We start from the raw sequence: 27,377 nt of genomic DNA on the forward strand, positions 1-27,377 counted from the left end.
CCCAAATGCCACACCTGTCTTTACTCAGCTGAGATGACTTTCCTATTGATCCCCATCTAGCCTCTCCCCAAGGCCACCTGTAGTTAAGGCAGTTGCAAACAAAGGTTACAGGGAGCTGCTGGATACACAATGACCCTCCCGACTCCTTTGAGAGGATGCCCAGCTGGGGTGATCTTTTCCAAGTGAGTACAGCTTAATGCTTCAAGATGGTGGCTGTCCTGAAGGATACTCCTAAATGCCACCAGTTAAGCACCAGCATTCACTTTTGAGATATGGTTTCTCTGTATAGCCCTGGCTGGCCTTGAACTCATATCCTCCTGCCTCTCCCTCCCAAGTGTTGGGATTAAAGGCGTGCACCACCACTCAACTCACCTTTAGGAATTGCTGACTAGAAGCAATGACGGGACACCTCCCACCCCTACCACATGCCTCCCTTTCTGTCATGATAGTCACAACTGACAGTAAATGTGGTGAAAATTTAACACTTTGGGAACTAGACTGGCTATTAATGGAATGGACTTTTAGAATACTTATTTGTTTTATGTATGAGTATGTTGCCTGCTTATATGCCTATGGACCACATGCACTCAGTATCTGTGGAGGCCAGAAGAGGGCAACAGATGCTCTAGGGCTGGAGTTACAGGTGCTGGGAACAGAACCTGGGTCCTCTGCATGAGCAGTAAGTGCTCTTACCCTGAGCCTCTTTCCAGCCTCCAACTTTCAGACCATTTTTGTTGCTTTGGGATCCACCTGAAGACACTAAAGACTGTCTACTGAGAGAGCAATAACGGAACTGGTCTTTGCCTGATAATGATGCTGTTATCTGTGCAACTACCACTCTGGGGTGAGGTTGACAGTGGGGGAGCTATGGCAAAGAGTCAGGGGTCCACGGGAATCTATGCCCAGCTTCGCTATGAAATAAAGAGTCTGGCAATTCAGTATATCCAAGCATTTTATTAAGTCAGGTAAGGAATCTTCACATTGTTACATACCGGCTGTATCCACTTCTAAGGGCCTGTCTACAGAGACAGTTGAGGGTAGGTTGGCAAGTCCAAACGTCAAAGGACATTCAAAAGCTACCACAGTAAAGGTCATGCAAACCCTAAAGCAGTGAATCATGACAACAGCTCACTCCATTCTTTTCAAAATCTACATTTTAAGCAGAAATAACCTGATGAGTAACAGGTTATTATGACTCATCAGATACACATTTTACCCAAGAATATTAAACCTCTTACCAACTGCTTTGATTAGAAAACAACCCTTATCATGGTAAAGGTTATTTTTATTAATGAGACTTATGGCAAAACCCATGCCCTTTATTCATGTGCCTTGAAATACCAATAAGGTTATGTCTGATGATACTCAAATATTGGTACAAGAGAAACGCTGTGAAGATTAAGGAGATTAACTCAGTGAGGCTGTAAAATAACCTGGTCGATGTAACTTGGGTGAGTGGTGCCAAGAACCTTGAGACCCTAGTGAGTCTTATGTGGCAGCTTTGAACTGCCCTACAACAAAACTGATTAGATGCCGACGGCTAACTAGTCCTTGCTAACGTGATCTTAAATCTTGTTCATATATACATCATTTATAGCTACCATAGTGATGAGCAGTACATCAAGATCCTTTTTGCAAGCTTTGTTTCCCAACACCCTTTATTTCCTACTCCCTACCTTCCAAAATTCCCTTACTTTAAGCCAACAATGGATTCAAACCTGCTTGAACTACATTTAGGAAATAACATGCAAATAAAGGGAGATAGTTCAATTCACTTATCACCAGCATACATTACAAATGTATACTTCTATTCCATCCATAAACAGAAAACCTTGAGAAACCAGAGATAACAAAACACCCACATTAAATTGGGGGGAAAGGGATCTTGGAAATAATGATTTTGTTGTACAGCAGTTGAATTTACCCACCAAATGCTTAATGACAAATGTTTCTGCAACTAAAACTAAGGCGTTACAAGAAGTTGGGAATTCATGTTAGATACTAACGATCTTCAAGCTTTGAAGATGTCATTGCATGAAGAAAATTATGGGAAACACTGTTCCCGATAATTATGTACACCCTTAGTGTAACATATGGAGATCACTGTCTCCCATATAGACACTGTGGTAGGCAAAAACTACCTTGTTCTTTATACATTATGGAAGACACTGCTCCCGATAATGTGAGTTAAGTTTGTGACAAAGGTACTGGAAATTTTGCAAAATTGAGTTTGAGTTACATCTTGAATAACTGAGCTGTAAAAGTCTGCATATGTAAGTACTACCACAGCCTTTAAATGGTGTTTATCTTTAACTTGGCCACAACTTACTGCACCTAGGAGAACTATCTTTTTTTCTGGACAGTTACAAATCTTGACTGGATGAGGAATCCCTCTTACATCCAATTCTCTTCTAGTTCTTGTCTTACAACCTGCTGGCTTGTGACTTTCTCCTAAATCAGCAAGTGCTGACCATAAGTGCAAAACTTCCAGTATCTGTTGGGTCTTATTAGCAGATGCTGCTTTATTAAAAGAAAACGACAGTATAACTGTCATAATTATGGAAGGCACTGCTTCCGATAATTATCTTCTATAAAAAAAAACTATTTATAGTGAACTCTGTCACTGATAAATAAACAATAAATATCTCAGTGCCAAAATGATAGAAAGCTTCTCCCAAAGACTTAACACTTTGGCCAAAATTTGGCAGTGTGTTCTTTAAAGTCTAACAAACTGAATCTAAAACTTGATCTTTTTCAGAAAATGCTGGGCGGGGAAAAAAAAAAAACAAAAGAACTAAACACTACTGGGCAGATGCCAGGAGAGAAAATGTGAAGTCTTTGGCTTCTGGTTTCCTCATCACAAATAACGTAAGGTTAACCAGTAAGGCCTATTCCTGCAGTAAGCAGACAAACTTCTCATCAGCAGAAGGACCTACGTCAGCCCCCTGGCAGACACATCCCATCTCTTCTGAAAGTAACTGTCTAATTTAGGAAATGGAAACCAGAAAATCCTTAAGGGCACACAGCTCATCTGGAGAATCCCAGTGAGGACCATTGAGATGGGGACTCACACCCAGCTACCCCGTTGACCCTCAGCAACCCTCTTCCTCCCACCTCAAAAGATACTAGCCGATGCCCTCAGGACTAGAGCAATGTTCTCACAACTGGTTCATGACCATAATGCAAAGAGGAAGCTATTACAAAGGACTCAAAATTCTAAAGATAATCTGAGACGCTATCATAACATGGAAAGTGTTATCCACTGGAACTTGAAGTGTAGGTCCAACCCTGCACTAAAAGCTGCTGCCTAAAGACATTTAGTATCAAGATTGGGTAGAATCCTAACATTAGATTTGAGCTCTAATGAAAATTTAGCACAACCAGTACAAGTCTAGAAACAGACTACCCTGCTCTTTTATGTTACATTTAAAACTCATTGTCAATATCCCAAATGTCACCAGAGAGGGCATTTGCAACTCCCTGAATAGTCCAAGTAGCTAGAGCCAACTGGTTCCTGAAGAGTGTTTCATTAAAAGCACTAATATTTCTCTGACGAAGCTTCAGGTTCTCCACTAAAGCTGGAAGAGTGTGAGAGCCAGAGCCCCAGAAGATGTGTCGGAAAGGAAACTCTCTTGGAGAGACGTAGGGTGACAGGAAGTGATATTCCACCTACAAAACAAGGACAAATCGGCTTACACAGTGCTGTTACTTGTGACTACTCAATTCTCCTTTAAATTGTCAAACTCCCTCTAATGAGACCACGGGAGATCAGTTACATTACTATCACCTAAGTCCAGGCAAAGTTTCAATTCCATTACTAAAAAGAGTATGGAGATTTTTTTAATTAACTGCTCTTACCTGCTGAGCTCTCTCTGGTTTTGGTATGGTTGGTTGTTTGAGACGTCTCACTTTATTATACTCATGGTTGATTGCTATGTATATCTCCAACTCAGATCTACTTGCTTCAGTGCTAAGATTAAAACCCTAAACTACTACACCCAGCCTAACTAATATCAGTCTTGTAATACATCCAGCTTCTTCCAATTATGGCCAAAACTCATTAAAGTTTTCTTCTGAAAAGTTGGTAGGGTTGGACTAGAGAGATAGCTCAATGGTTAGAGTCTAAGAGCACTGGCTGCTCTTCCAGAGGTCCTGAGTTCAATTCCCAGCACCCACATGGTGGCTCACAACCATCTGTCATGACATCTGGCGCCCTCTTCTGAACTACAGGCAAACATGCAGGTAGAACTCTATATACATAATAAATAAATCTTAAATGTTTTTAAAGCATAAAACACAAGATTAAATGTCTCTTGCTATTTTTAGGTTAGATATTACTTTGAGATCATGATACAAATTAAAATCTGTGTTCAATTCTAAAGCAGCAGCAAAGGCCGCTAGTGCTACCCACAACTACCTGTTTTAGTTCCTTCTTTCCTAAGAATACTCACTTTCATAATACGGTCATTGATTTCCCTCATGACAAATCTGTTTGTTTTCTCAGCATTGTGGAAATCATTCGTTAGTCTAGATGTAGCACGGAAGAAGTCTCCACGAGCAGAATACAGCCACTGTAGACTCAGACCCATCTCCTGTCAAAAACAGGTTCAGTTGTTCATTAGATGCTGTGATTCTTTTAAGACAAGGGTCACATACTCTATAGCTCAGGGTTAGCCGGCACTCACTTTGGTTGTCCAGGCTGGCCTAGAATTCCAGGCAATCCTACCTCTGCTTCTGAGTGCTGGAATTAGACATGAGCCACCCCCCACCCCCACTGTAGAAATTGTATTTCTAGAGATGTTACTGTATATAACTTCCCACTTTAGACTTGACAATTACTAGTTCTAAAAGAATGACTTACATGTAAATTCAAGACCCAAAAAGCTACATTTTTAAGCCCCTTGTATCAGCGGCCATCTAAACCATGTCTTTGAGCCAGACAAGACAATTCAATTGTCTATTCTTAGCCTCATATAAAACCTAATAAGAAATTCAGCATAATTAAGAAAAGAAGCGGGCTGGAGAGATGGCTCAGAGAGAGCACTGGCTGTTCTTCCAGAGGTCCTGAGTTCAAATCCCAGCAACCACATGGTAGCTCACAACCATATGCAATGAGATATGGCGCCCTCTTCTGGCCTGCGGGAATACATGCAAACAACACTGTATATATAATAAATAGGAAAAAAAAAGAAAAGAAAAAAGCATAAATGGTTTCCAGTTTAATTCCCCATGGGGAAAATGTCCAACACTTTGATATGCACTTGAAAAACTTTTCCTATTTGGTAAGTTCCATTTTCTAAAGTTTGTTTCAAGAAAGATCCAGTCGCCGGGCGGTGGTGGCGCACGCCTTTAATCCCAGCACTCGGGAGGCAGAGCCAGGCGGATCTCTGTGAGTTCGAGGCCAGCCTGGGCTACCAAGTGAGTTCCAGAAAAGGCGCAAAGCTACACAGAGAAACCCTGTCTCGAAAAAACCAAAAAAAAAAAAAAAAAAAAAGAAAGAAAGATCCAGTCACTGTTTAAGGGGTTTAGAAGATTGGCTCCTAGTTCTGGCAGAGGCAGAAGCAGGGGGATCTTGAGGCCAGCCTGGTCTACAGTGAGCTCAAGAACAGCCAAGGCTACACAAAGAAACTCTGTCTAGAAAACCAAAAAGAAGTTATCTAGCCAAGTATTGCGATGGTATCTACTGTTGTAGGATGATAATTTGTAGGCTTCTCTGTATAGCCCTAGCTGTCCTGGATCTCACTCTGTAGACCAGGCTGGCCTTGAACTCACAAAGTTCTGCCTGCCTCTGCCTCCCTAATGCTGGAATTAAAGGCATGTGCCACCACGCCCGGCTAGGATAATATTTTTTATACTCTGAAGACCGGCTTAATAAAAAGCTGAATTGAATGGTCAATAGCTAGGCAGGACTTCTGGGCAGAGAGGGGAAGTCAGGCAGGATGAATCTAGGTGAGATGCCAGTAAGGTGCAGTACCAAGTTGGACGTGTGGTACAGGAGGTTAAAAAAAAGCCCCGTGGCACAACATAGATTAATATAAGTAAGTTAATTTAAGTTTATAAGAGCTAGTTTGGGACAAGCCTAAGTAAGCTAAAGGCCAATCTTTCATAATTTCTATGCTAAGGGAAAGCAAAAGGCTGCTGGAACTGGTGGTACACAGCTGTAATTCCAAGGTTTGAAGGTTGAGGCAGAGGATTGATCCAAGTTCAAGGCCAGCCTGGGCTACAGCAAGATTCTGCCGCAGAAACCAACCACACACAGTTGATTCCGTAGATAGTAGGACAGTGGTTCCCAGAAGCTGGGGAAGCAGCGAGGGAAAAGGACACTCAAAGAGTAAAATAAGCCAGTTTAAAAACTAGTGGCTTACCCTGATGTCTGCTCTGAACTGGTTCAGATCCTTCACAAATGCCAGTATTTTGTTGTTATACATTTCATAGTCCAGGTTCAGTTCAATTTCATGGGTAAGTTTAATAATGAACTGACCAGCCACTTCAGCTGCTGCACGAACCATTTTGTTCAGCTGAGGAACTTTGTCAATCAATTGATCATAGGTATCCAAAGTAGTGCCCAAATAAGGATAGTCCTCATCCTAGAAGACAAAAAAAAAGGCTGTTTATTGTACTAGCGAGAGCTGAGAGCAGAGGTCTTACCTTCTGGGTTTACCATCAAGGCAACAGAGCATGGAGACTCAGGTTCTACTCCCAGAACCCACATTGTAAAAAAACTCAGTTTTCCTCTGACCACACACACACACACACACACACACACACACACACACACACACACACACACCCCAGGCCAAACAATGCCCACAAACACAGTAATTGTGTTTTTCTTAAAATAAATCCAGCCATGTCAACCTCCAAATCCAGGTGTTTCATTATTCCCTAGACCTTCCAAAGTGATGTAAGTCCACTTAGGTCCTAGCCTTTATGGATCAGTAACAGACAATAATGTCCACTCTGGCTCCCCAGATGCCAGGATCTCCTCATCCTCATCCAAATCTGCTGCACAGCCATTTCTGACTCTTGCACAGCAGGACAAACCCATCCTTCTGTTGGCTCTGCTGGGCCTTCAGTGCCGTCTCACTGGCTCTCATAACAATGGGATCAGCTCAACATTGTCTCACAGTTAACTTATACTTTGTTTGGTTGTTGCTTAAAAGAACATTTCTGGCTGGGCAGTGGTGGCGCACGCCTTTAATCAACACTGGGGAGGCAGATCTCTGAGTTCGAGGCCAGCCTGGGCTACAGAGTGAGTTCCAGGACAGGCTCCAAAGCTACACAGAGAAAACCTGTCTCAAAAAACCAAAAAAACATTTCTGAACACCTAGAATACTTTCAATAGGTATCTAAGAGTGTTGTTCAACAGATCTTTAACGGAAATATATCCCTGTACTAAAAGAAACTAAATCCTATTACTAAAATTACTGACATTTAAGCAAAAACTAACTAAGCTAATGGCAAGTCAATTATAACTAATAAGGAAGCATAAAATAATTACAAGTTGAATAACAACACTTTAAAACCTTAAATACCGAGAAATTTGGTTTCAAAGTTATTATAAGATCTAATGAAAATGCTACTGACTTCTTACCTCACAAAAACAGAAAGAAACTGCTGGGATTCCCGAATATGCCAGAAAAGGGAAAGCAGCATTGTCCAGTGAGAGCTGCTCACTGCAGGAGGACAAGAGCAATCTTTAGTAAGTGTTCTGAACAGGGGCCCACCAGCAACACCCCTTCCCTGATCACCAGGTCCCTGTAGGGGAGCTAGCTAGGCTAAGGGCAATGTTCATCCACTTCCACTTACACTTTGCTAATCCAATTGCTGTCTTGATAGAGAGATTTCCCATTAATTGGATGCTTTACCTGTAAAATGAGAAATAGCTCATTAAAACCTAGTTTTTCTGTCTGTACTTAATTCAGGCTAACATTCTTTTCTCTACAAATACTTAAAATCTCAGTTACCCTAGCTGTCTACACCATCAGTCCCTTAGGAAAGGTTGAGTCTCCAGAATGCCTGCCTTTCTGCTTTCTTCCTTGTGACAGTCCTTTTCTAACTACATCTTACAGGCGGCAGATGCATAATTTTAAGCCCCCTCTAACCTGCATAAATAGGCCTGTCTTCTTTCTGCTCACTTATCTGCAGCACATCTGAGACTGCCAGATTAACTAGCAAGTGCACTACTGTCTTGTTTGAGGCCTGAAAGCGACCCGCAGAGTCTCACTGGAGCAAGATCAGTATCTAGTTATTTCCCTCCATCTTTAATCACTCGAGCATTCTCTTCAATGTAATTGAAGAGACTTAATATTCTCTGTAAATATTCTCTACAATGTATTCTTCCCTCATTCAAAACTGTGATCACGATTACCTTTTCCCATGGGTATTTTCTCTGGTGTTATTAAGTCCTTCTGAACCTTCCTTAGCAGTCTACTTATAATCTCCTGTGAGGGCCTACAACAGTTCAGGCCTGAGGACAACAATCCTAAAGATGATGTATTCTGAGAATCTTTCAGATACTCTATCTCAGTTCAGCAGACTGAGGATCGGTAAGCCAGGAACATGAGTAATACTGCTACAGAATTTACTTTCAATTCCCATCACTGGTTACTAATACATGTTTTTGTGTTTTGTTTTGTTCTGACAAAAAAAGTCATACAATTGTATATATAACTAGTATACTTACATCCTGCATTGTCTTCCCAATAAGGGTATATAATAGAGGGCTGGCGGAAACCTTGAAGTTGCTAGTACCTGTAAAGAAATTACTTTAACATTTTTCCCTTTCTAGACAAGCAATTTTTATCGACAATTCTACAAGTATAAGTCCCTGCAGGGCGGTGGTGGCATACACCTTTAATCCCAGCACTCAAGAGGTAGAGGCAGGTGGATCTCTGTGAGTTCGAGGCAACAAGCTAACTTACAACTATGGTAAGTCTCTGCCAGAGTTCAACACTGGTAATCTTTTAGAGCAGTGAGGTCACAGGAAAATGAAAAGGAAGGTTCAGTGATTTCCCATAGCTCATCTGCCTCTGTCCATGTAGTCTCCTGTTAGTCCTACCCTGATTTCTTTAACCTTTGATTCACCCATTTGGACAAGTACTTGCTACAATATAGAAAAAGCCTGCCTCAGACTTAGTGGAATTGCAGCTTTTCTTCTTTTCCTGCCCAATGCGGACATTTTTAAATTCTTAGTTCATTTACTAGCTGCACACCTGCATTTTGTTTTGTTTCTCATGACAAGGATTCTCTGTGTAATAGCACAGGCTGGGATCAAACTCAGATTAAAGGTGCACACCTTTAATCCCAGCACTCAGGAAGCAAACGCAGGTGGATCTCTGAGTTCAAGGCCAGCCAAAGCTACACAGAGAAACCCTGTCTCAAAAAAAGATCTGAGGTAGTCAGCCTTAAAATGTGTACTCCTTCAGTGCTGACACTATTGATCTGAGAATCATGTTGGATATATGATCTAGAAAAGGCACTTTATGCAGAGTCTATGTTTGATGGATTATTTAGACCTGGCTATGGCCAATGTACACTGCAAACACATAACAAGTACAGCTTTACAGTCTGCTGTTCCCTAATAAAAACTAGGAAGGGACACTTACCAAGGACAACTTTATCCAGATTAATATAAGTGAATGCTTTTAAATGTAGAGACGAAAGGTATCCCTAGAAGAGAGGAGACAATATTACATACTTGTATCTATTAATATATGCATTAAGAAGCATCAACCTTTCATATAGATATGTACTGTTAAGGATCTACTTTTTTTTTTTTAGATTTATTTATTATGTACACAGAAGAAGGTGCCAGATCTCATTACAGATGGTTGTGAGCCACCATGTGGTTGCTGGCAATTGAACTCAGGACCTCTGGAAGAGCAGTCAGTGCTCTTAACCTCTGAGCCATCTCTCCAGCCCAAGGATCTACTTTCAAATGTGGATTCCATTGAGACTACACTGAGACCTAGGTAGCTCTGGAGGACAGCTTAGACTCACTCTGGACATAGAATATGGCATACCTCTAGCCACTCGGTGGCACCAACAGCTCCAAAGTCTCCTGCACTCCAGCTGGCAAAGATAATGCTTCTGCTGGGTTTAAACCCACCTGGAAGGGAGAAGAAAACAGGTTTATCTCAGGAGGGGTTACAGGCATGTGGGTACCTGAAGATAAATTCATGATTCAAAAACCCAGGAAGGACAAAATCTTGAAGTCAGTGTAGGACAGCACCTGTATGTATATAACACTGAGTACATGGCAGGGCACACAGTATTGGTGGTTACCCCCTCACAGCTGTTGAGTTGCTGTGTTATGGAGTTATGATGTATTTCCTCTTTGAGTACAATCCGCTTAGAAGCGAGTCGCTTAAAATATGATTTACCTTACTCTGAGACAATCTACCTTGTCCGGGCTCACTTTAAATTCACAAGCAACATCCCTGCTTTATTTAGGCTCAAGCAGATGTGACTCAATGCCACAACAGGCATAAAGAAGTTTTAGGAAGTCTCTAGAGCATCAACTTTGTGACAAATCCTTTAGACAGTTCCACAGGCCACCAACTGCCCTGCTTCTTTTTCTACATTAACATACTCTATATAAAAGCACCACTTTAGACCTCAATTAAGAATGTAAGATATTGGGTTTGCATGCATGTGTAGCAGCAAGGTACCACGAGAGAATGTCTTGGAAGTAGAATTATGAAGTTGTTAACCTTAGCACATTATATAAAGATACGCGGTTATTTTCATGTAAACTTAAGAGCCATGTTACATTTGGTTTATCTTTCTGTGCACATAGGGCTAAGAATTATGGCTTAGTATAACACTAAATACTTCTCAGTGTTTCCAAGAATTAGATGATCACTGATTCAATGATGACACTTAATGGAGAAACATTACAGGTTAAATTCAGCACTGCAGAATGTAACTGATAGAATTACATGGAGCTCCCAATGTTTTAAGGTCAGAACTTTTCTACTGTACCTCTTGAGACCATATCTGAGAATACTTGAGCAAGTCTCAACAGAAGACCTGTTCCCACACTGGACTTCGCAGCACCAGGACCCCAGGCATCTCTCTGGGCTCCTACTACAATGTAACGGTCTAAAAAAAGAAAAAAGACAACACACAATCACACTGTTTTTATTCTGAGACAAGGCCTCACCAATTTAGGATTCTCTAACCTCAACTTCCTAACACATGGGATTATAGCTACCATGTCCAGCTTTTTTTGGGTTTGTTTAATTTCAAAATGGTTCTATTAATGAAATCTAAAATAACCATGTCAGGTGTGAAGGATAAAAGCCTAACTTCAGATGACTTAGGATGCCAGGGGTTAAAACTCACAGGACAATGACTCCCTCCCATTCATGCTACTACTCTTTAACCACATCAGCAATTTAATATCAACTGAAATCCAAGGACTGCCCTTATTCAGTAACTGTGGCTGTGCTTAATGTAGTTTAATGTAATCCCAGGGACTGTACCCTGTTCACTTATCTATTAATACTAGTTATGCTGTTTTTATGCTACATGGACAAAACTAGATAGTTTCAGACTATAGCTCTTAATACATGATATATATCATGTATATGATCCCTTAAGAAAACCACTCTTATAAAAAGAAAAAAACTGCTTACTTATGAAGCAGAGCTTCTATCTATAATGTTGTTGAAACTAACAAGTTCATATCGCAAGGCCTTGTTATCTTCTAATACATTTAATCTAAATAATTAATTTTAGTGAGGGAGACAGCTCAGTAGATAAGTGTTTGCTGCCAAGCCTGAGTCAATCCTCAAGAATTCAATCCCCGGGACCCACATGGGCACAACTCCTGCAATTTGTCCACTGACCTCTACCTGCTGTGGCACTCACGCATCCACACACATAAAATTAACAGCCATTTTAAATGATTAGAGGAAGATACCCGATGCTGAACTCTGGCCTACACATATGCATACACGGTCATCCACGTGTGTATGTAAACAAATACATAAAGTTCCCTTTAGGGCAAACAAGATTTAGCACTTCACAAACCCCAGCCAGGCCAGCATCCTATCTCTCTGCTCCTTCCTCTAAGACACACCTAGAGTGAGCGGACCAGAATGGAAAGTACAAGGCAGAGTCTGTACCTGGTTCCTCAAAACCTTTAATAACTCCAAAGATGTTAAGTATTCTCGTTTCTTTCAGCGCATTGTTCACAGCGAGCTTCACATTTTTGTTCTGTGACAATTCCAGCCTACATGAAGAATCTATGTTCCAATTAGAAGGACAGTCTCCTTCCATGTTCCTAGAAATAGAAAAGAAGCATTAGCATTCTTTGCTAGCCTTTCTTTCTCTGTTTTACAAATCCGTAATCTGTCCAGAAAGGTTTTACATAAAAAGCTATAGCTAGTCTGCATTTAAAATACATAAAAAAGCTGGGCGGTGGCACACACCTGTAATCCCATCACTCGGGAGGCAGAGGCAGGTGGACTGCAGTGAGGCTAGTCTGGTCTACAGAATGAGATCCAGGACAGCTAAGACTGTTATACAGAGAAACCATCTTGAAAAAACAAGCAAACAAAAACAAAAAAACCACCCATGTTGATTAAGTATCTTCACCAAGCCAACTCATGTCATTCAGTACCGGCTGTTCCAACATGTCTGATTACATAAATAAGTCCCTCAATACATAAGAGATGGTGGGCAGGACTCCAAGGGGGTTATGTAGAACAAGTTAGTGAGAACCACCTAACACCCATGCTTCTCAGGGTTCACTGAGCCCTTACATACATAACAAATAAGTGGCTCCTTATTTGTGGGCCACTCATTCATTAATATTTTTTTTTAAGTTTTCCAACTAATTGAAAACAAGATCAGAGGGGTTAGAATAACTTGTTCTGTGTTACACAATGAGCAAAAGCTTGAAACTGGATCTAAATTAGATAATGTAAGTACCAAGTCAAGATAAAATTTAATGATATACTTTTTTGGAGAAAAGATCTATCTCTCTCACTATGAAGCCCTGGTTGGCCTGGAACTTGCTCTATCGATTTGGCTGGCCCTGACCTCAGGGATCCACTTGCTTCTGCATCTAAGTGCTGGGATTAAAGGTGTGCAACACCATGGACTGCTCAGGTTCTATTTTTAGAAGAGGTAGGACAACCAGAAAAAGTATTACCATATAGCAGCAGAACTGTCACTAGAATAATTCTGTGCTAGATGAAAATTGAGAACTAATGGTTACCACATGGATTTAGATGTCAGGTCAAAAGGAACCCCAACATATTTTCTTTTTCTTTCTTTATTTTTTTTTATTTTTTTTTTTTTTTGAGACAGGGTTTCTCTGTGTAGCTTTGGAGCCTGTCCTGGAACCAGGCTGGCCTCGAACTCAGAGATCCACCTGGCTCTACTTCCCGAGTGCTGGGATTAAATAAAGGTGTGTGCCACCACCGCTGGCCCCAACATATTTTCTACAAGAACTAAACAGGAATAAAGTGTTTCACCATAGGAAGTACTTAAGCAAACGGACCTCATGAACTGCTCACTGAGTAAGCTGAGTTTACAAGTCCCTTATCAAGATCACTTTACTAAGGAAAAAAACTTTATTCATCTATACACAAGCTAGCAGTTAACTATCCCCAAATTTCCAAATGTGAACAGACAACTGTTTTTATGTTTATTTAATCAACTTAGGCTATTAGCATTCTTGCATACTTACAACCTCAGCAGATTAAGAGCTTTCAGACACTTACTGGAAGAGCTTGTCTGCAGCCTCTCTGGAGATCGTCTGAACAGGTATAGCAGGCAATCCTGATGACTGAGATGGTGGGAACTGAGTGTGATTGAAAGATGGAAAGCCAGGTGTGTACGGGTCCCCGGTTCCTAGATGAGCCTAGTAAACACAGAATAATTAGTTCTATCCACAACTCAAGAAGCTGCCCATATATGTGTGTAGATTTCAATTTAAGGTACTATTAATAAAGCATTCAGCAATTATCTTCTTCCTGCCATAAATCTCCTGAGAGGATCTGAGAAAAGCACAGTAGATGCAATGCAGGAACAGGTCTAGAGAACATTGACTCCAGAAATAACTCACATGTCCAAAGAGTGGAACGTCTGCCTTAACAATGGGGAATTTAGTCCTGTCCATGTATATCAGGACACCAATTGCATTAAAGTTTTGGGCATTTGCAACCTAAAACAGAGAAATGCAAGACATGAAAATCTGTTCCTACAAAATGAAAATAACATACTGGAATTTATGGTAAAGAGCAAACTATTAGAAAGGAAACTTCACCAGGGAAGAGCACACCAATTACTTATACAATGCCAAATGGTCAGCCCTAAAAACATACATACAGGAATCACACTGACTGAGCAAGTTGTATTTGTATTTAGGTGCGCACATCAAAAAATTATGCAAAAGAGGCCATGAATAAAGAGCAAAGAAAGGCATAAGTAGATTTGAAGGGAATAAATGGAAGGGGGAAAATAATCCAAAAAAGTAAGAATAAGACCAGTGTATTTACCTTTTCTGCAAAAGTGATTTTCCCTGCTCTAACAATCACTAAAGATCCATTCACAGCGTAATTTAAATCTTCAAAGTCTTTTTTAGTGCCAAAATTAGCATGGACCAGTTTACCCTAGGATAAAGACATTAGGTTTAATGAGGAATGTTGTATCAAAACTACTATAATCTGACAGACCAATCATAAGAAAAGAAATAATGGGGGGGCGGTATTGATGTGCACGCCTTTAACCCCAGCACTTGGGAGGCAAAGGCAGGCAGATCTTAGTTTGAGGCCAGTCTGGTTTACAGAGTAAGTTCCAGGACAGCCAGAGTTACACAGAGAAACCCTATTTAAAAAAAAAAAAAAAAGTAATTAAGAGGAAAAGGGGGGGACAAAAATCAAATCCCCAACTGATAATTCTAAAGCAAAACTAAACAGTGTTATTAGAAGTAAAAATCCAATTAGAAGTAAAAATCCAAGATTTCTGGCCTTGTTTTTCTCTATCTCATTCTGCCTTTACATTGCTTCAGCTATATCTAGGCTAAGTATACCAGGATAAACAGAAACAGATGGGTCAGGCATGGAAGCACTAATTACATATTTCCACATCTGAATCTCAAACTAAAAACATACAGGACAAAGGTATGGTGGATGCTGTGTTCTTCCATTTTTTAGCTTGACAGAAGCCAGTCATCTGGGGGAGTGACCTGGACTGGGGAAGCCTCCCTTGCAGGCACGTCTGTGGGACATTCCTTCATTAGTGACTGATACGAAGATATAAGAAAGGCCTTTCCTTAGGTGGGAACATGCTTGAATGTGTGCTCATGAATAACAGCAATACAATGGGAGCAAGAGCTAGGGCAGTGGTTTTCAACCTGTGGGCGGAAACGACCAATGGAAACACATTTACAGTATGCTTCATAACGGCAGCAAAATCACAGTTATGAAGTAGCAGTGATGGGGTCACCAAAACATGAGGAACTATATTAAAGGGTCATAGCATTAGATTTAAGGTCTTGCAAAACAAAACCAGGACCTTGGAATTTATTCTATGGTAATGGAAGTCCAAAATAAAAAACCTAATCAGTTAATTTTGCCTGGGTATCTAATTTCCTCTGTAGCGACATTGGAAAAGAGTCACATGTATTATTTTTACTTACAGTCACTTCTGCAGCTTTACTGTATGCCACATAACCCTCAGGATTCTCCAATAGGTACAAGGCACCATTTTCATTTATTGTGGTTACCGAGTTTTGAGCAATGCTATAAGATAATAAAAAAGTTAAAGCCATCCTTGAAGGAAAAATTCAATAGTGTTAGTACACATAGAATTTGATTTGCACTGATTGGCTTAAGGAAATTGATCTCTAAATTTTAACCTTAATTTTCATTTTGAAAGTCTGATGATCTACTGAACAAATCTGAAAGCAGTTACCTCTATAAAATAAGCTACTATATTTCAACATACCTGCCTTTCACCTGAATCTTCACATAATGTTCATCTCGCCAGACTTTGCTGAGTTTAAAGTCGTGGAACTGATTTTCAATATAATAGGCAAGATTTTCATCTTTTTGAGATCCAGCCTCCCGAGGGGTATATGTATTCTGGCTCAGCTGCCTGTAAGAAAATGTCTTTAGTTTTGAACAGAGTTTCTATGTACCCGTGGCTGTCCTGGAACTCAGATTAGCCTGCCTCTGCCTCCCAAGTGCTCAGACTAAAGGCGTACACCAGTCAACTAAAAAATGCCTGCATTAAAATATCTATTTTAAATAAACATTTTCAAGGATCAAGCAAATTGTTTTAAAAATATCATCCTTCATAGTCAAGATAAACGAACTATGACTCAAAACTACTGGATTAAGTTGTTATAGAAATAAAATGTACCAATGCCTTAAGTAACATATTCCTTCAAGCTTGTTTTAAAAACAAATAGCTATTAACATGAAGACTCCCTTAAAACCCTAGTCTAACCTGTGTATTTTAGGGAATGATAGACAGGTTCTAGGAGACCTAGAGAGCAAGCAAGGTCAAGCACTCTAATAGTACCGCTCCCCCACACATCCATACAGACACAAATCAGGAACAATTTTAAAGAGTGCTAGAGATGGCTCTGTGGTTATAGCACTTAGAGCTTGTAGGCTCTAAGCACGAGTGTGATGCAAACACATACAGGCAGACAACACTCACATATAAAGTTTAAAAACCTAAATTTATTTAAAGACTTTTTTTTTTTTTTTTTTGGTTTTTTTTTTTTTTGGTTTTTTCGAGACAGGGTTTCTCTGTGTAGCTTTGCGCCTTTCCTGGAACTCGCTTTGGAGACCAGGCTGGCCTCGAACTCACAGAGATCCGCCTGGCTCTGCCTCCCGAGTGCTGGGATTAAAGGCGTGCGCCACCACCGCCCGGCTTTAAAGACATTTTAAAGGGAACATTAGAACAGAAGGAAACCTGACAGCCCACAATAAACTACAGCTGACAAAATGATTCTGAAGGAAAGGAGACCTTCCAGATGAGTTCTGATTCCCTGTCAGCAAAGCTCCCTACACTCAAGGGCAGGGGACACTTTTCAATGCCTTTCAAGTCTGTCCTGCTCCCACAAACTGTTTAGATAACTGAACTTGGCAAGGTGAGGCTTACTTGATGGTGTCGGTGAACTCTACAGCGTCCAGTTTCTCTGACAACAGTTTTTTGAGGTCTGCCCAAAACAAGCGCAAAGGCTTAGGAACTTCTTCTGCCTGGAAGCTTTGTGAACTGTCTGTCTCCGCGTCCGCCAGTCTCACGCAGTCTTTCTGTTCTCCGCGTTTACAATAGCCCAGGTAGCCAACCATAAATCCTAAAGACAGAGGTTTGAGAGCTAAATTCAGACTCCATTTCTAACTTACCCCTGAACACTTGAAACATGTCCAAAGTATCCTGGCCTGAAATAAGACTTCTAATAGTTCATTATAAGAAATACTTCTGAATTTCCTAAAAGACATTCTTACCAATCAAGAAGAAGACGACTACTGCAATTGCCCCATAGCAGAGTCTTCCATTAATCCTCCTGGGTTTTCTGACATTGGCCTTCATGTTATTGTCAGCATTTTCTTCCTCGTCTACAGCCAGTTTCATCTCCACATGACTGTTATCTCCATCGACTTGCCGAGCCAGGCTAAACCGGGTGTATGACAATGGTTCTCCACCAAACTGGTATTTTTTTGAAAAGGACAGAAAGTGATACAAAAGTATTAATATATTACAAGAGTTTGGTCATATATTCTGTACCTAATATGCTATGACATACATTCATAAGGGAAAAGCTGCCCTTTCCAACTAATATTTTCTTTGTGCCCAATTCTGTCAATGGCAGATGAAGGCTAGCTAACAGCCTTTCCAGGGGCTCTATTCTGTAAGTTTCCTATAACCTTTTTTAATTCCTTTTTTTTTTTAAGAGATGGGGGTTCCACCATGTTACTCAGACTGGCACACATTTTAAGTTCTACCCAGCTACATAATCTCTCCCAAAGAGCCAAAGCTACCCTATACAGTATTTCCCACAATGGATCTTAATTAAAAGAAACATATTTGCGTGTGGGTGTTGTGATACCTGCCTCTATTTTCAGCACTTGGGAAACAAAGAAAGATTGAGTTCAAGGACAGCCTAAGGCTACACATACACAGCAAGACCCTGACTCAAAAACACAAAGAGTATGCCTTTCTTTTGTGGGATCTGTTACCAGGCCTCAAGATGTTATAATGCCTGGTGAGAATCTGGGGTGCTCCTTTCTGCACACTGGTTGAAGTCATGTTCTTTAACTACATTTTTACAGATGGATGACAATCAATCTCACCAAGTTAGAGATTGCTGATCTGGCTTGATCCATCATTCCGAGCTGCCACAGGAAGCACCTAATATTAGAACAGAGAATTAATGAGATCACTGCAGATTACTGAGGGCCTTCCATTACTATGCTATGTTAATTATAATGCGTCAAACTTTCTCCTAAATATCCTGCTAGCTTTTGAGAAAAGCTTTGGGTTTATTGAGCTAGATTCTCACTATGGAGTTCGAGCTGGCCTTTAACTGTGTCAGCTTCCCAGAACTGAGATTACAAGGATGAACCATATCACTGTGTCCTTGACATTGAGTAAAGTGTTTAATTTACTGACAAACAACGCAGTGTAACCCTTGACTGGATGCGGCATTGAGGTGGATAGCAGAGAGAAAGCCATAAAGGACAGGTCTGGGACTTGGGACAAATAAGAAACTGAATATGAATAATATTAGAATCAGGGAGTGTGCTAATGCTCTAGATCATTGTTCATAGATTAGAAATTGAAGAATTGGGCCGGAGAGATGGCTCTGTGGTTAAGAGTACTGGATACTCTTCCGGAGGACCCAGGTTCAGTTCCCAGCACCCATATGGCAGCTCACAGCTGCCTACAACTCCAGTTCCACAGGATCTGATACCCTCACAGATAAATGTGCACATAAAATAAAAGTATATTTGGGGTTGGAGAGAAAAAAAATTTGAAGAATTTTGCCAGGCAGTGGTGGCGCATTCCTTCAATCTCAGCACTTGGGAGGCAGAAGCAGGTGGATCTCAGTGAGTTCCAGGACAGCCAGGACTTTGTACAGAGATACCTTGTCTCAAAACAAACAAAAAGGTGAAGAATTTAAGAATTGAGAGTCATGTTATCAGCCTGGTGATGTGCACGCCTTTAATCCCAGCACTTGGAAGGCAGAGGCAATTCTCAATTCAAGCAGTCAGCCAAGGCTAACCAGAGATACCCTATCTCAGAAAAACCAAAGCAAAAAAAAAAACCCCAAAATGTAGAAACAATTAGTTAGATTACCATCAATATTAAGTGTGTTTAAGTAATCAAAAGAAAAAAGCATGGGGTGGCAACTCCTTTCACAGTTTTACTAAGTTTACTACTAAGTTGTCCAAACTGGCCTTGAACTCATGAATGATCACCTACCTCTCTGCCTCCCAAGTGCACTGCAGGTGTGTACAGTGCCCAGATAAATACTTAAACTTGGTATCCAAAGGGACTAATTCAAAGACTATCACCTGGGGGGAAAAGAAAACAAAAACAAAAACAAACAAAACTAGTGGTGGCGGCGCAGGTCTTTAACCCCAGCACTCAGGAGGCAGAGGCAGGCGGATCTGTGAGTTTGAGGCCAGCCTGGTCTACAGAGTGAGATCCAGGACAGCCAGAGCTGTTACAGAGAAACTCTGTCTTGGGAGGATGGGAACAACAACAACAAAACCCAAAAAAACTTGTAAAAGTTATTCCCCAGTATTCTTGACCCCTCATGCTGTAACGATCCAAGCCATGTGTAAGTGATCAGATGTACTCTCAGAAGCCAATCTCCCGCTCCTTCTGTCATGTCACTGAGTTTATCACTACCCCTGCACCAGAAACATCCAATTCCCAGAGCCAGAACTAGAGGCCCCACCCTGAACCAATTTTAATCATCTTTTTCTAGGAAAAAAAAAAAAACCAAAAAACTGCTTAGACTTTAATGCTTGAAGGAAATCGCTATTCGTTCCTAAACTACTTCTAGCCTCCCAAACTAGTCTAGTCTTAAGTTGATATTTAGCTTTGCTGATTTAGATTTACTGAGGATCCAGCCAAGGAAGGATGCTTTACCCACGTAAGTCTTCCACTGCATCACCACTGATGTTATAACACATTTAATTTAAAAAGTGCCCTAAATAAATAAGACTGAGCAATTCTGAGTCTCAAAGAAAACAGGCCTAACGTCTACATTTGGCTTTGTTTAATTATAATCCACCCCCACAACACACATAAGAAACATGTTATTTCTATTTTAATCTACAGAACCAAAATTAAGAACAAAAAAACCCAAGTCACAGCTGGGCAAGTGGTGGAGCACGCCTTTAATCCCAGCATTTAGGAGGCAGAGAGGTTTATCTCCATGACTTCCAGGAGAACCTGTGTCTTTAAAAAAATAAAGAAGCATAATTTAGGAAATTTCCTTTTAACCCCATCACTAAACTCTGTATTTGCGAACACCAGAGTAGTTCCAAAACAGCCACACACTGCCAGACCTCAGGTAAAATAAACGCAGTTATCAACTAAGTTCTATGTGCAAAACTTAAGTCACTCACTTAAAATCTCACATATATCAACACAGCTTATTTTTTCATTTTAATTTTTTTTTTGTTTTTTGGAGGCAGTGTTTCTCCGGTAACGGCCCTGGCTGTCCAGGTTCTCACTTTGTAGACTAGGCTGGCCTTGAACTTGGAAATCCACCTGCCTCTGCCTCCTGAGTGGTGGGATTAAACCACTGCCCAGCAACATAGCCTTTTCTAAGAACCTCTTTTGAATTGTCTTCCAAGTTAAATCACTGAATTTATATTCTCGAAGCATGGTAGACAATATAACAGCTAAAACACCATTTCAACTATAAACTGGTAGCTGTTAATGGGCCACACCTAAAAGCAAAACAATTCTCATTTGGCTTATTATCCCAAGTTGTCACTAATACCAACAATCTTTGTCAAGAGAAAGTTAATCTTGATTATTCTCACATTAGCTATTATCTTTGTTCCCAAAGATTAGGAAAACTATTCAATTCTAATGATAAAATTTAAAAATAAAAGCACAGTCTCATGTTTTGATCCATGACCTTGACTTTTGCGCTGTAAGATGGTAGATAAGCAAAGATATTAGCCAGACTAATCACAAACCAAACTAAAATGATTATCTTGAAATCTACTTTGAGCCATTTATATATAGCACAACTTTAGGGAATTTAGACATTTCAAAACCTGGGCTCTGTAATTAATATAGAGATGGTGGGTGGGGGCAGAGGCAGAGTTAGATACCCAAATATTATTTCACATATTCAAAGGGAGTAGTAACTCTAACTCCCTTTTCATGAAACAGTAGTCATGTATTGGTTCTGACAAGCACATCTCATTAGATAACAAATCACTTTCAAAACCCTTGAGCTCACATGAAATTCCTCTGAGGACCTACCTGTTCCAGATCTGTCCCTTGTAAGCTCACTGCCCACTACCTTCAAATTTAGACAGCACCCAGTCCCTGGCTCCCTCTGTTCTTTCACATTTAAAAAACAAGAGCAAAACACTAGTCAAACTCTGTAGGTGTATATACTTAGAATGTCTTGTCAAGAGATGGAAAGGTCTGAGTTTTGACTTTTTTTGTCTTTATACGGCTTCTCACTCTTTACCCCTAGCCGACCTCAAACTCAGTGATCCACCTGCCTCTGCCTTGCCCAAATGCTGGGATCAAAGGTGTGTACCACCATGCCCACCTGTTAAGAGCCTAACTTTTCTGGGTGTGGCGGCACACGCCTTTAATCCTAACACTCCAGGCAAGAGCAGGTGAGTCTGAGTTCCAGGCTACCCAGGAGTTCACAGTGTGACTCTCACTGGGGAAGGCTTTATGGGCTTGAAATGAAAAAGCAGTAGAGGAAATAGAGCTAGCAGTTTTTCATTTCCATACAGCTTTCTTAAAAGCAGCCGAAGGTCAGAACCACTCAGGTCACTTAAGTTTATTTTGTATAGCACTCATCTGTAGATACACACAACAGTTCCACAAGGTCAGAGGTTCATTTGCAAGTAACTTTTTATTGTTGTTTAATTCAAGGTTAGCCAAGAACCTTGCTCCATTATAGATAAGCACATTGGCCCAGGCATAACTGCCTAGCCTTAGGGTGGAGCTAGCCAGACTTCATCTCTATCCACAGTCAACACAGGCTAGGTTCAACCCACCATTCCTTGACAGCATTCTATATATAAAACAGTTTGGAAAAAAAATTGATATCGGATTCCTGTATAAAGTAAGTTTTATTATAATCCCGCACAAACGAAAACCTCAGGAGGACCCACAGAGGTACTTTAGAGAGGCTAAATTCCATTTTCTTTGGAGATAAAGCCCTGAATCAGCTTAAATGTCTTTGTCAAAGAGGTCATATTTCACAGTTCAGAGCCAACTGCATTAGCCATCTAGCATTCCAAATGCATTTAATCCTAGAATAAAGGTATCAGGTGGCCGAGAATTTCTATAAAACGACTATTTCCCATTTCAATCCTCACATTAAAAAAAAAAAAAGGCAAGCAAAGAAACTAAACAGTCCAGTCCTCTGGATAAATAATGCAAGATCATTTCAAGCACGGGACAAAGTGTGTTAGCCGACGAGTGTGCAAATATAATTCTTACCCTCAATCACTATTTTAGAGCTGTCCAACACTGTGAGCACGCTTTCTACAGTTATGTCTAAATAGCTCTTACAAAGATGTCTTATTCCTATGGTCTCTCAGCCTGAGGGCTGCGAGCGACATCCTTGCAAGGTTGCAGATCTATTCTGCCCTGGAAAACGAGATTCCACGCGCAGGGCCAAGAGGCAGAACCTGACAAGAGAGCCCCAGGTGGTGCGGCAGTTCCCATGTGCGGTTCTTGGAAACACCCTCAATGCCCAGGACACTAATAACCGAAGGGAGGACAGCTTTGTCCTTTTCAGCTGTGGACGCCCGCCTGCGAGGAGCCCCAAGGTCACCCGCGTACCCCGACAACCGGTCCCTGGGGCGACTTCCTGCAGCCGCCGCCGCCGCCGCCGCCACGTGCTCCCGGCGGAACAAGCCCGGGCCGCAGCGTGGTGGCCCTTCCACTCTCGAACCCCGCGGCCTAGGGCCGGCCTGCGGCGCCGATCCGGAGGGCGCCGGGGACAGCGGCTCCCCGGCCCGCCACCCCGCTGCACCTGCCACTCGGGCTCCGCAGGTCCGCGCAGCCTCCCCGCCCGCCCGCCGGCCCTGACCTCTGGCTCTCGCCCGCCCGCCCCGAACACGAGGGGCCGCGCCACACTGACAGGCGCGCCGTCACTTACTCCGAGGCGCCTCTGCAGTCCGCGATGGTGCCACCCACACGCCACACGCCTTCTGCAGGGACCGCTGCCTCCCAACCCAGGCTTATAGCCCGGCCCCGCCCCCCCTGCCGGCACGCTGGCCCCTACGTCACTTCCTGCCGCACGTACACCTAACCGAGGTGCTCCCGGCCAGAGCCCCGGAGGCGAGGAGCGCGCGTGCGCGGCGTTCAAGAGAAAAGGCGCCAAGGGCGGCAGGTGTCCCGCGAGCGCCCGCCATTGGCTCGTCCTTCCTCCCCCCCCCCCCCCCGCACCCTTCCCCCGCGGTGTCGCTGTCGCTGTCGCTGTCGCTGGCGGGTCGCCCTCCCCCCCCACCCCCAACCTTGACCGACAGCCAGCCATGCGGTACAAGGTCAGAAGTGTTAGCCTTTCCTCCAAAACGTTCCTGCTGGCGGGCGAAGTGGGCTTTGGTCTCCGCTGCAACCACGTCGTGAAAACCTGTTTTGCAGCCTCAGACAGGCTTTAAAAAGGAAATACTTCAACGTACAGTGCAAATATGTTTTTAAGGATCTTCACAAGCAGCACTTGCAAGCCACTTCGCTTACTAAATTGAGCCGATGGGAGGGGAAAATAGAAACCAATGATAAGATTGTAGATTAACTTCGCTTGTTTATCGCCATTATTGCCGTTCGAGGATTGTTTCAATGCACAGCAAATAAAAGAAGTTCAGTTAAGGCTGTAAACATTCGCACCCTTTTCTTCCCTATCTGTAGTTTACTGTCCAGCCTGAGATAAGTTTACAAAGCACTATAAGAGAGTGTGTCCTAGACCACAAAAGGATTACAGATAAAGGACTTCCTGGTGGAGTCTTTAGGGCCCCTGGAAATGTCTTTTAAAGTGCTACTTCTCAGCCCCCGGTTTATCTGCTCTAAAATGCAGCAAGTATTTAGGATTTGCTAACTGCTGGTCCCTTTACACCCTACTCATGTCCAAACTGTACTACTACCAAATACATAATAATTTTAAAATCCACAGCACCAGCCGGGCAGTGGTGGCCCACGTCGTTAATCCCAGCACCTGAGAGGCAGAGGCAGGCGGATCTCTGTGAGTTCAAGGCCAGCCTGGGCTACAGAGTGAGCTCCAGGAAAGGCACCAAAGCTACTCAGAGAAACCCTGTCTCCAAAAAACAAACAAACAAAATCCTCAGCATCACTGCAAATTGGTAGAAGATTGACTTGGGCTAGCCACTGAGGGATCTCTTTGAAATTAAGACAATAAACTGGCATGATGTTGCACGTCTTTAATCCCAGCATTCCAGGAGCAGAGGCAGAGGGATCTCTGAATTCCAAGCCAGCCTGGTCTACAGAGTGAATTCCAGGCCAGGGTAGGCTACACAGCAAGAACTCCTGTCTCCAAAAACATATCAAAACAATGATGGCATTTTGAGGTGAAAATCTTTGTTTCTGTTTCATTTAAATATATATTATATATATATAATCATTTTGTTGTGTATGAGCCTGGGTGCTCATGAAGTCAGAGGACAACATTTGGGAGTTGATTCTCTCCTTCCATCTTGTGCAGCCTGGAGATCAAACTTAGATAATTTACCCCACTGAGCTATCTCCTGAAAAATCTTTTTTTCTTAAAGACTGGGTCTCATGTAGCCCAAGCTGGTCTTGAACTTCGGATCCTCCAAGCTCTGCCTCCCAGGTGCTGGGATTACAAGCATATGCTACCACATCCAGGGTACTGAAGATGGAACCCAGGGCATCCTGGCTGGTAGGCAAGCATCCTACCAACTGGGCTGCACCCCAGCCTGTGACAAAAAGGGGTTCAGGAAGTATTCATTACCATTCATTTCTATTAAATTGCAAATAATGGTTTTGGTTGGTGGTGGGTTGGTAATTGGGTATTTTATTTTGTTATTTTTGTTGTTGGTGGTGGTATTGGTTTTTTGTTTGTTTTGTTTCGTTTTGTAGGGTTCTTTTTTTTTCTCAAGACAGTTTCTCTGTGTAGCCCTGGCTGTCCTGGAACTCCTTCTGTAGATCAGGCTGGCCTTGAACTCAGAGATCCACTTGCCTCTGCCTCCCTAGTGCTGGGACCGTAGCTGCACTCCACCACTGCTCTGCTACAAATAACAGTTTTATATTAATTAATATGAAACAATAAAGTGAACACCAAAGAGGATGTCATTTTTTCATGTTTTTATTAGTGATAGTGGACTTGATGTAATTAAATCTTCCATCAACCCTTTTGACTGGCGGTTCGCAGGCTCCCCTTCCTCATAACTTCAAGAAAATGAATGTGAATTCATCTTTCTTGTAAGCCTATTTATACTGAGAAACAAGTTTCCTTTGCCTCCTATTCTATACAAACATTCATTGTTTTGTTATCATTATTAATGCTTTTCTCTCCTCCCACTTCAGGAGGCTCAGTAGCTTGCATGCTTACAATGAAACATGGTTTGGTTAGCCATGTGTAATGTCCAATGCCTTTAATCCCAGCATTTGAGAGGCAGAGGCAAGTGAATCTCTGTCAGTTCAAGGCCAGCCTGATCTACATAGTGAGTTCCAAGACAGCCAGAGCTACATAGTGAGACTCTGTGGGGTGGGAGGTGGGACAGACTAAACATGGTTTAGGTAATTTTTTATTTAAATTATCCATTTTCAAAAGCCAACCTTCTTGGCCGGGCCATGGTGGCACACGCCTTTAATCCCAGCACTTGGGAGGCAGAGCCAGGCGGATCTCTGTGAGTTCGAGGCCAGCCTGGACTACCAAGTGAGTTCCAGGAAAGGCGCAAAGCTACACAGAGAAACCCTGTATCCAAAAAACAAAAACAAAGAAAACCAAAAGCCAACCTTCCACAAAATGCTTTTAAAAATAAAAACCAACAAAAGAATTCTTACAGTTCCTCAAAAAGATGCACAGACATAATGTTACAAAGACTAGAATTTTCACAAAATTTACTGAAACCAGGCTTGGTGGCGCACATCTTTAACCCCAGCACACTGGAAGAAGAGATAGACAGATCACTGGAGTTGCAGGACAGCCTGCTGGACTTATCAAGCTCTGGATCAATCAGGACTATGCAGTAAGACTTTATTAAAAAAAAAAAAAAGGGGGGGGTGGAGATCAACAAAATATGTACAATTTACTGAAGAAAAAAAATCGCATGACCTTGAGTTTGGGGGGCGAATAACTTAAAGCCTTGAGGATCCAAATAGTAGAGTTCTCAACTCCCTTAAACCTTGAGCCATGATGGCTTTCTGTGGATTTAATGAGCTAAGGCAGGTAAAAAGCTACTGAAGCCGGGCAGTGACCTTGCATGCCTTTAATCTCAGCACTCGGGAGGCAGAGCCAGGCGAATCTCTGTGAGTTCGAGGCCAGCCTGGGCTACCAAGTGAGTTCCAGGAAAGGCGCAAAGCTACACAGAGAAACCCTGTCTCAAAAAAAACAAAAAAATAAATAAAATAATAGAATCTGGGCTCCTTGGTCACTCATATTTGGTTCAAGAACAAACTCTTTTCCTGTTGAAGTGAGGGCTGTCTTTTATGTTGACCAAGGTAACAGCATTATTAGGTTTTGAGTAATGCTGTGTGATGGGAAAAGATATGTAAAGAATTGGGGCAGGGGTGGGGTGGGGTGGGGGAGTCCTGTAGCACTGAGGAGCCAAACAGCAGACTATGTCCTTAAAGGTCAAAAAGACAGATGTGGTGTGTGTAACAGTGGAATGCTATTCAGCCATTAAAATTAAATCCTCTCAGGCCAGGCATGGTGGTGCACTTCTTTAATCCCAGCACTCTGAAGAAGCAGAGACAGGAGGATCTCTTGAGTTCAAGGCTATCTTGGTGTACTTAGTGAGTTCCAGGATAGCCAGGGCTACATAAAAAGATCTTGTTTCAAAAATCAAAATAGCCGGGCGGTGGTGGCGCACGCCTTTAGTCCCAGCACTCGGGAGGCAGAGGCAGGCGGATCTCTGTGAGTTCGAGGCCAGCCTGGGCTACAGAGTGAGTTCCAGGACAGCACCAAAGCTACACAGAGA

The 27,377-nt window shown here is 42.0% G+C and overlaps 1 protein-coding gene across 1 annotated transcript; it reads right to left on the bottom strand.

Moving 5' to 3' along the window:
- Positions 1–934: 934 nt before the first annotated feature.
- Positions 935–23,453, bottom strand: Tfrc (transferrin receptor). Its single transcript, XM_059277308.1, has 19 exons — positions 23,360–23,453; positions 18,327–18,384; positions 17,481–17,682; positions 17,134–17,329; positions 15,967–16,116; positions 15,659–15,761; positions 14,517–14,630; positions 14,084–14,182; positions 13,740–13,879; positions 12,135–12,292; positions 10,987–11,106; positions 10,026–10,111; positions 9,609–9,672; positions 8,687–8,754; positions 7,810–7,868; positions 7,595–7,676; positions 6,366–6,587; positions 4,452–4,592; positions 935–3,669 (listed from the first exon to the last, which is right to left on the bottom strand). The coding sequence occupies exons 2-19, from the start codon at positions 18,360–18,362 to the stop codon at positions 3,427–3,429; spliced, it is 2,283 nt and encodes a 760-aa protein (XP_059133291.1). The 5' UTR covers positions 18,363–18,384; positions 23,360–23,453; the 3' UTR covers positions 935–3,426.
- Between the last annotated feature and the right edge of the window lie 3,924 nt (positions 23,454–27,377).

The sequence above is a fragment of the Peromyscus eremicus genome, chromosome 12 (assembly GCF_949786415.1).
Source record: "Peromyscus eremicus chromosome 12, PerEre_H2_v1, whole genome shotgun sequence".
Taxonomy (NCBI): domain Eukaryota; kingdom Metazoa; phylum Chordata; class Mammalia; order Rodentia; family Cricetidae; genus Peromyscus; species Peromyscus eremicus.